We start from the raw sequence: 9,639 nt of genomic DNA, 5'->3' as shown, positions 1-9,639 counted from the left end.
TTCCCATGTGCTAGCCACCACCTCAGTGCTTTATACATAAATCAGTTAATCCCTATAGCAACCCTCCATTGTGAATACCATAATTATCTTAACAGATGAGGAGACTGAGGCACAATGAAGTTAAGAAACTTTCCTAGAGTCACACGAAATTGGTGGGGGCCTACTTTTTTTTTTTTTTGAGACTGAGTCTAGCTCTGTCGCCAGGCTGGAGTCCAGTGGCGCGATCTCACCTCACTGCAACCTCCGCCTCCCGGATTCAAGCGATTCTCCTGCCTCGGCCTCCCCCCACTAGCTGGGGTTACAGGCACTCGCTGCCACACCCAGCTAATTTTTGTATTTTTAGTAGAGACAGGGTTTCACCATATTGGCCAGGATGGTCTCGATCTCCTGAGCTTGTGATCCGCCCACCTCGGCCTCCCAAAGTGCTGGGATTACAGGCCTGAGCCACCGTGCCCGGCTGGGGGCCTACATTTGACCCCACATGGTGGTTTGGGCTCATAGTCCATGTGCTTAACCACTAGTGGGTAGGCAGGGAGCCAGTGTTCTTTCTCTCCTGTGACTTTGGTGAAGTCTCTCACCACTCAGTGTTGTCGTGAGCATGCTAGGCAGAGCGCAAGAAAGGAGCAAGAACTCACTAATGGCTAGGCCTTCCTTGTGTCTCTATAATTGATGGGTTTGGTTTTTTTTTTTTCCTTTCTCTCTCTCTCTACCTCCTCTCTCTCTTCTTCATCCTCTCTCTCTCTCTCTCTCTCGCTCTCCCCCTGAGATAAGGTCTTGCTCTGTTGCCAGGGCTGGAATGCAATGGAATGGTGTGATCATGGCTCACTACAGCCTCAATCTCCTGGGCTCAAGGGATCCTCCCACCTCAACCTCCTGAGTAGCTGGAACCACAGGCATGCACCACCTCGCCCGGCTAATTTTTTATTTTTTGTAGAGAGGGGAGTTTCGCCATGTTGCCCAGGCTGTTTTCGAACTCCTGGGCTGAAGTGATCTTCCTCCCTCAGCCTTCCAAGGTGCTGGGATTGCAGACGTCAGCCACCGTACCAGGCCAACGGGCTCGGTTTCTATGGTTTTCTGGGGAGACGGCTGAGGGAAGGTCGGCTTCCGGCGTCGCGCTGCAAACGTCTCGCTGAGGTCATCCTTTACGGCAGGCGTCCGCGTCGCTAGCTAGTCGTTCTGAAGCGGCGGCCAGAGAAGAGTCAAGGGCACGAGCATCGGGTAGGTAGGGGCTGCTTATGTCCGCGCGGCAGCTTAGCTTAAGGACCTTCCTTCCGAGGTCTCTTTAACAGATTTCCTCTTGGCTTGCTGTGTGTCCCCTTCTCCCAGACCTGAACTCAGGGCGTGTTCCCTGCCCTCCCAGGCCGCTTCACCTCCACAGCTAATGGCACCGAAGCCTGGAGATTGCCGCTCTCTCCACTTTCCACATTTGTTTAGGTTTTTGCCGGACTAATGTTTTGGCTTTCTGTTTCTTAATCTAAAGTCTACGATCCTTATCCCAGCTTTCCAGGCTCTGCGTGATTTCGGCCCCGCCAGCCTCCTGAGCTCATTTCATTCTTTTCACCGTCATGCACGCTGCGCTCCATTGTCCCCCAAACAAAGCCAGCACTTCCGGCTGTAACTCGGGCTGTTGCCCAACTGGAACACTCTGCCCACTGATCTTCACTTGGCGAACTCGCAAGCCATGTTAAAGGCATTTTCAAGTCTCCGGGCAGAGTTCGTGCTTCCTCCTTCGAGCTCTTACCCACTCGTGTTCCTTGCAGTGTATTCGCAGTTCCGAGTGTGTGTCTCTGGTGCTTACGTTGGAGCTGCTTTCCCCCGCATCTGAGTGCCTGGAACGTAACTACTCAGTAAATGATGACTGAGGGATGGGAAGGAACTTAAGAAGTTAAATTCACCTTTTTGTTGAGATGGAGTTTCGCTCTTGTTGCCCAGGCTGGAGTGCAGAGTGGCGCGATCTTGGCTCACTGCAGCCTCTGCCTCCCAGATTCAAGCGATTCTCCTCCCTGAGACTCCCGAGTAGCTGGGATTACAGGCATGCGCCCCCACGCCCGGCTAATTTTGTATTTTTTTAGTAGAGACAGGGTTTCGCCATGTTGGTCAGGCTGGTCTTGAACTCGCGGCCTCAGGTGATCCGCCCGCCTCGGCCTCCCAAGGTGCTGGAATTACAGGCGTGAGCCACTGCGCCCAACTAAATTCACCTTTAAATCTACCATGAGTACACATTTATATTGATATTTGTGGGTGTGCGTGCGCTTCCTTTCAGTCATCTTAGGCAGTCAGGATTTGTTTTTGTGTGTGTGTTTTTACATTTAACATTATTATGTGTTTGCATGTAAATTTTTTTCCCTACTGTCTGTAATAGTCTACAAAGTAAGTCTTAACCCATTTCTTTCGCTCTGTTTTTTTTTTTTTTTTTTTTTTTTTTTTTTTGAGACAGGATCTCGCTTTGTTGCCCAGGATGGAGTGCAGTGGCCAGGTCATAGCTCACTGAAGCCTTGAACTCCTGGCCTCAGTCTCCTGCCTCAGCCTTAGGAGTAGCTGGGACTACAGGCGCACATACCACCACAAGTGCCTTTTTTTTTTTTTTTTTTTTTTTTTTTTTTGAGACAGAGAACCTGACCGAAGGATCCAAATTCTTTTTTTCTTCTTTTTTTTTTTTTTTTTTTTTTTTTTGAGACAGAGTCTCGCTCTGTCGCCCAGGCTGGAGTACAATGGCGGATCTTGGCTTATTGCAACCTCTGTCTCCCCGGTTCAAGCAGTTCTCCTGTCTCAGCCTCCCGAATAGTTGGGATTACAGGCATGTGCCAACACGCCCAGCTAATTTTTTTGTATTTTTAGTAGAGACGGGATTTCACCATATTGGCGAGGCTGGTCTTGAACTCCTGACCTCAGGTAATCCACCCGCCTTGGCCTCCCAAAGTTCTGGGATTACAGGCATGAGCCACCGCGCCTGGCCCACAAGTGGCTGATTTAAAAAAAAATTTTAGGCCAGGTGCAGTGGCTCACACCTGTAATCCCAGCACTTTGGGAGGCCAAGGCGGGCGGATCACCTGAGGTCAGGAGTTCAAGACCAGCCTCGCCAACATGCTGAAACCCCATCTCTACTAAAAATACAAAAATTAGCCGGGCATGGTGGTGCGCACCTGTAGTCCCAGCTACTTGGGAGGCTGAGGCAGGAGAATCGCTTGAACCCCGGAGGAGGAGGTTGCAGTGAGCCGAGATTGCACCATGCGCTGCAGCCTGGGTAACAGACGGAGACTCCATCTCACGTGGTAGGTGAGCCACCGCTCCTGACCTAGAAAGGATTTCTATGCATTGTTCTTTAGTTATAGTTCTCTTTTCCTTGAGCTTTGAAAAAGCGCAAAAACTGCTTATCTGCCATAAACTGGAAGAACCTATTTAATGAAAAAGTTTGGTGAGAAGAAATCAGGAGAATAATATCAAACAGTGTTCTAGAGGGCTACTTAGCATGATTATCTAATTTTTTCTTAGAAATTTCTCAGTTGATTGCCCTCTTGTGGTATTTTATTTACTTATTTTTTTAAATCTTCCATTACAGCCATGCCTTTCTTGGACATCCAGAAAAGGTTCGGCCTTAACATAGATCGATGGTTGACAATCCAGAGTGGTGAACAGCCCTACAAGATGGCTGGTCGATGCCATGCTTTTGAAAAAGAATGGATAGAATGTGCACATGGAATCGGTTATACTCGGGCAGAGAAAGAGTGCAAGATAGAATATGATGATTTCGTAGAGTGTTTGCTTCGGCAGAAAACGGTAAGGAAATGATGGAGGTGGAAGCTGAATTACTTTCTTGTTCCTTTGGGACTCTTTTTTGAGACGAAGTCTCACTCTTGTCCCCTAGGCTGGTGTGTGATGGCGCCACCTCGTCTCACTGTAGCCTCTGCCTCCCAGGTTCAGGCGATTCGCGTACCTCAGCCTCCCGAGTAGCTGGGATTATAGGCAACTGCCACCACGCCTGGCTAATTTTTGTATTTTTAGTAGAAACGGGATTTCACCATGCTGGCCAGGCTGGTCTTGAACTCCAGACCTCAGGTGATCCGCCCCCCTCGGCCTCCCAAAGTAGTGGGATCACAGGCATGAGCCACCGTGCCTGGCCTCCTCTGAGATTACTCTTAAGTGTTTTTAGTGGGTCATTGAGCAGTGGCTTGCCAAATGTGAATTGGCAAAGCTTTTCTGGTGAAATACCTTTCCTACTTTGGTACCATGATGAGGAAATTAAATGCCTTCAGATATGAGGATGGTCCATTGTTCCTCAGCATTCTTTCTCTTCTCCCAAATTTTCCTTAGTATTTTACCCTGCTTTAGCCACCAGGTTAGAAATTGCATGTGTGTGTATACCCATTTTTTCAGTTGGCTGTGAAGCAGAGAATATCAACTAGTTTTGGATGTTGACCCTTGAAAATCTTTGGGTGAAAATATTTCAAATCCATTGAATCCTCATTGGAAAAGAGGTTTAACCTTGCAAATCCATTACATTCAACATCTTTGGATTCATTCCACTCTGAAGAAGATGGAGGTGTTAATGAGATTGCTGTACATGAGCGTGAACAACGATGCAGTGGAAAAGGGATGTTAACAGTTTAGTGTTCACCTCCTCAAAAGTTGAATGAGTTGGCCAGGCACAGTGTCTCACGCCTGTAATCCCAGGACTTTGGGAGGCTGAGGCGGGTGTATCACGAGGTCAGGAGTTTGAGACCAGCCTGGCCAAGATGGTGAAACCCTGTCTCTACTAAAAATACAAAAATTAGCAAGGCATGGTGGTGGGCGCCTATAGTCCCAGCTGCTCGGGAGGCTGAGGCAGAAGAATTGCTTGAACCCGGGAGGCGGAGGTTGCATGGAGCCGAGATCGTGCCACTGCACTCCAGCCTGGGCGACAGAGCGAGACTCTGCCTCAAAAAAAAAAACCAAAAAAAAAATTTTTTTTAAATCCCATGCAGTGGCTCATGCCTGTGATCCCAGCACTTTGGGAGGCCAAGGTGGGCGGATCACCTGAGGTCAGGAGTTCAAGACCAGCCTGGCCAACATGGTGAAACCCCGTCTCTACTAAAAATACAAAAATTACCTAGGCATGGTGACAGGGGCATGTAATCTCAGCTACTCAGGAGGGTGAGGCAAGAGAATCGCCTGAAACTGAGAGGCAGAGGTTCCAGTGAGCTGAGAACACACCACTGCACTCCAGCCTGGGCGACAGAGCGAGACTCCGTCTCAAGAAAAAAAAAAAAAGATGGCCCGGCACAGTAGCTCACTCCTGTAATCCCAGCACTTTGGGAGGCCGAGGCAGGCGGATCACAAGGTCAGGAGTTCGAGACCAGCCTGACCAATATGGTGAAACCCCGTCTGTACTAAAAATACAAAAAAATTAGCTGGGTGTAGTGGCTGGCGCCTATAGTCCCAGCTACTCGGGAGGCTGAGGCAGGAGGCTGAGGCAGGAGAATGGCATGAACCCGGGAGGCAGAGCTTGCAGTGAGTCGAGATTGTGCCACTGCACTCCAGCCTGGGCGACAGAGCGAGACTCTGTCTCAAGAAAATAAAAAAAGAAAATAAAAAAAAGGTTTTGATAAATTGATACCAACAGGAGGCATTGTAGTAAGGTGGAAAGAACATTGGATTGGGAGTTAGGAGAGTCAGGTTCTGATGCTGGTTCTGCCACCACTCATTTGTTGTTGGTTGGTTAATTTTAATTTATGTTTTGAGACAGCGTCTCACTCCCGTCGCCCAGGCTGGAGTGCGGTAGCGTGTTCACGGCTCACTGCAGACTCAACTTGGGTTCAGGTGATTCTTCCACTTCAGCCTCCCAAGTAGCTGGGACTACAGGAGTGCACCACCACGCCCAGCTAATTTTTTGTATTTTAGTAGAGACAAGGTTTCACCATGTTGCCCAGGCTGATCTCGAACTCCTGAGCTCAGGTGATCTCCCTGCCTTGGCCTCCCAAAATGCTGGGATTACAGGTGTGAGACACTGCACCTGGCCCTAATTTTGATTTTATTTATATAAAATAGAAATGGGGTCTCCTTGTGTTGCCCAGGCTGGTCTCAAACTCCTGGGCTCAAGCGATCCCACGTTGGCCTCCCAAAGTGCTGGAATTACAGGTGTGAGCCACCACACCCATCCTGTTAGTCGTGTTTTTGAGACAGGGTCTTGTTCTGTCACCCGGGCTGGAGTGCAGTGGCGTGATCATAGCTTACTGCACCCTCAAACTCCTAGGCACAAGTCATCCTCCTGCCTCAGCCTCCCAAGTAGCTAGGACTACAAGTGCATGCCACCATGTGCGGCTTTTTAAATTGTTTATAGAGACAAGGTTTTGCTATGTTTCCTTTGCTGATCTTGAACTCCTAGCCTCAAACGATCCTCTTGCCTGGGCCCCCCAAACTGCTGGGATTACAGAAATGAGCCTCCACGTCCAGCAAACCACCACTAGTTTTGTGACTTTGAGCAAGTCACTTTCTCTTAGTCTTCATTTCCTTATCTGAAACAATTAAAGAATTGCTCTAAGGTCACTTCCTAATCCTGTGAATTTATGAATAGATAAGTTACCATTTTCAGGGTCACCTTAAGTGAACAGATACCTCCCTGTAAGTGAAGAAGCTAGTGAGTCAGAATTAGAATCAAGTCCTATTGTAAGTTCTTAGCATATTATAATGCATGTATTTCTCACAACAGTCCTATGAAATGAGTTACTATTAGTTTCCCCATTACACAGTTAAAAATTTAACTTTGGGAGGCTGAGGCGGTGGATTACCTGAGGTGAGGAGTTCAAGACCAGCCTGACCAACATGGTGAAACCCCCTCTCTACTAAAAATACAAAAAATTAGCTGGGTGTGGTGAGGGGGTGCCTGTAATCCCAGCTACTCAGGAGGCTGAGGCAGGAGAATCGCTTGAACCCGAGAGGCAGAGGTTGTAGTGAGCTGAGATCGCACCACTGCACTCCATCCAGCCTGAGCAACAAGAGTGAAACTCTGTGTCAAAAAAACAAACAAATGAACAAACAAAATTTAAGGCAAAGAAAAGTTAAGGACATTGCCTGAACTTACATAGCTAGTAAATGGTGGAGCTGGGATTTTATCCTGGCAAGGCTGGCTTCAATACCTATGCTTTTATCCAGAGTTACTGCTTTTAGCTCAGAGAAAGATTTGACATATGGTATTGTCATAGTTCAAAACCATGACTAGTCTTGTGTTGGGAGACTCTAAGATAAATGGTAAGAATGTAGTCTTTTAAAATGGTTAATGTTTATTTCAGGGTTTTTTCTACTGAAGTTATATCAACACTACTTCTTTAAGGTTAATGAGACGTTTAACTGAATATACTAATTTTTCGTATCTTTGTGAAAAGTTAGTCATTGGTTAAAAAAATTATGTCAGAAACTAGTCTAGGCACTAGGAATACAGTAAGCAAAACAGCAAAAAAAAATCTCAGAGTCAGTGAGCTTATGCTATAGTGGGAGGAAGAGCAGAAAAATAACAAGTAAAAATACAGGTGATAATAAGTGCTGTGAGGAGAATAAACAGAAGGATAGAAAGTGCTAGGGGCAGAAGCTAGGTGGATGCTACTTTAAATAGTCAGAGAAGATCTCAGCAAAAGAAGACAGACCAGGGACTTAAAGAAAGTGAGCTATATGGTTATGAGGGAAGAATGTTCCATGCAGAGGAAACAGCAAGTGCAAAGGTCCCTGAGCTGACTGGAGGGAGCTAGGGGAATATTAAGAGATGAAGTCACTGGAGTAGGCCTTGTAAACCATGATAAGGATTCATCTTTTTGTCTCAGTAAGATAGCCATTGGAGGGTTTTGAGCAGAGGAATAATGTGATCAGATTTAGTAAATTTTCTGTGTCACAGAATCCAGGGACCAGTTCATTGTTGTGGCTTTGACACACTTGTGTAACATAGTTTTGATTTGTTGAGAAGCAACCAATGCCCTGAGTAGAAGAGACAGAATTCAGGACTCAGCGGTGACTAGTGGCTGAGTAAGAATCAGGCCTTTACTTCCATATGGGGAAAAGAGAACTCATATTGGCTATTTCTGCTTCATTCATACCCATTGCATAGTCACCAGCAGCAGTGCCACTTCCACATAGAATATGTAAGTGCTTGCCGGGTGCGGTGGCTCACGCCTGTAATCCCAGCACTTTGGGAGGCCGAGGCTGGCGGATCACGAGGTCAGGAGATGAGACCATCCTGGCTAACATGGTGAAACCCCATCTCTACTAAAAATACAAAAAATTAGCCGGGTGTGGTGGCGGGCGCCTGTAGTCCCAGCTACTCGGGAGGCTGAGGCAGGAGAATGGCGCGAACCCAGGAGGCGGAGGTTGCAGTGAGCTGAGATTGTGCCACTTTGTCGCCCAGGCTGGAGTACAGTAGCGCGATCTCAACTCACTGCAACCTCCGCCTCCCGGGTTCAAGCGATTCTCCTGCCTCAGCCTCCTGAGTAGCTGGGACCACAGGCGCGCGCCACCACGCCTGGCTAATTTTTGTATTTTTAGTAGAGACAGAGTTTCACCATATTGGCCAGGCTGGTCTTGAACTCCTGACCTTGTGATTCGCCCGCCTCGGCCTCCCAAAGTGCTGGGATTACAGGCGTGAGCCACCACGGCCCAACTTTTATTTATTTATTTATTGAGACAAAGTCTCACTCTGTCACCCAGGTTGGAGTGCAGCAGTGCAATCTTGGCTCACTGCAACCTCCGCCTCCCAAGTTCAAGCAATTCTCCTGCCTCAGCCTCCCGAGTAGCTGGGATTACAGATGTGCACCACCATCCCCGGCTAATTTTTGTATTTTTAGTAGAAACAAGGTTTTACCATGTTGGCCAGTCTGGTCTTAAACTCTTGACCTCAGTGATCCACCCGCCTCAGCCTCCCAAAGTGCTGGGATTAAACTTTTGATATTTTAAAAGATTTTAGTATCCACAAATATGCCTCTTAAAGGTTTTTGCAAATATCCATATTGCTATATATATTAAGAACATTTTAGTTATTAGTTTTCAGAGAGGTTATGTATACTAAAAATTTGTTTGAAAGCTTGGGAAGTGATTTCTGTTAATTCTTTAAAGCCGGACTTCATTTCAGAGGCCCCGTAAGATGAAAGGCCTTTTGTAGTTTAAAAATGAAACCAAAATTGATCTGTTTTTCCAGTTCTCACTTTTTGGCACATATCTCCTCCCTCAGTTTAATTACCATTTTCCTTTGACAGATGAGACGTGCAGGTACCATCAGGAAGCAGCGGGATAAGCTGATAAAGGAAGGAAAGTACACCCCTCCACCTCACCACATTGGCAAGGGGGAGCCTCGGCCCTGAACAGAGCAGCTGCTGATGTCTGGAGGCTGATTTTCCTGTTCTCTGTTCTCCACTGGAAAGGTTGTTTACGACAAACCTCCTTGTCAAAGTGTGTAAAAATAAAGGATTGCTCCATCCTATTTGTTCTATTTTCTCTTGGATCATGACTTTCTTTTCTTTTCTTTTTTTGTTTTTGAGACAGAGTCTTGCTCTGTTGGCCAGGCTAGAGTGCATTGGCACGATCTTGGCTCACTGCAACCACCATCTCCCAGGTTCAAGTGGTTCTCCTGCCTCAGCCTCCCAAGTAGCTGGGACTACAGGCATGCACCACCACACCCAGCTA

The 9,639-nt window shown here is 47.2% G+C and overlaps 1 protein-coding gene across 2 annotated transcripts; it reads left to right on the top strand.

Moving 5' to 3' along the window:
• The first annotated feature begins 1,093 nt into the window (after positions 1–1,093).
• Positions 1,094–9,436, top strand: NDUFS5 (NADH:ubiquinone oxidoreductase subunit S5). 2 transcript variants are annotated; one of them, XM_009453060.3, is made up of 3 exons: positions 1,094–1,218; positions 3,560–3,777; positions 9,213–9,436. In XM_009453060.3, the coding sequence occupies exons 2-3, from the start codon at positions 3,562–3,564 to the stop codon at positions 9,315–9,317; spliced, it is 321 nt and encodes a 106-aa protein (XP_009451335.1). In that variant the 5' UTR covers positions 1,094–1,218; positions 3,560–3,561; the 3' UTR covers positions 9,318–9,436. The 2 variants fall into 2 exon arrangements, with proteins under 2 accessions (XP_009451335.1, NP_001065257.1); NM_001071789.1 differs by lacking the exon at positions 1,094–1,218 and having other exon boundaries at positions 3,562–3,777; positions 9,213–9,317.
• Positions 9,437–9,639: the final 203 nt, after the last annotated feature.

Source organism: Pan troglodytes, chromosome 1 (genome assembly GCF_028858775.2).
Source record: "Pan troglodytes isolate AG18354 chromosome 1, NHGRI_mPanTro3-v2.0_pri, whole genome shotgun sequence".
Classification (NCBI taxonomy): domain Eukaryota; kingdom Metazoa; phylum Chordata; class Mammalia; order Primates; family Hominidae; genus Pan; species Pan troglodytes.
The sequence above is the reverse complement of the archived record's forward strand: the minus strand, read 5'-3'. Positions and strand labels throughout refer to the sequence as shown.

Excerpts from the sequence above, each read along its gene's own strand:
- NDUFS5 (XM_009453060.3), top strand. The coding sequence starts at position 3,562 with ATGCCTTTCTTGGACATCCAGAAAAGGTTCGGCCTTAACATAGATCGA. Across the intron at positions 3,778-9,212 it reads GTTTGCTTCGGCAGAAAACG|ATGAGACGTGCAGGTACCAT; the intron begins GTAAGGAAATGA and ends TTCCTTTGACAG.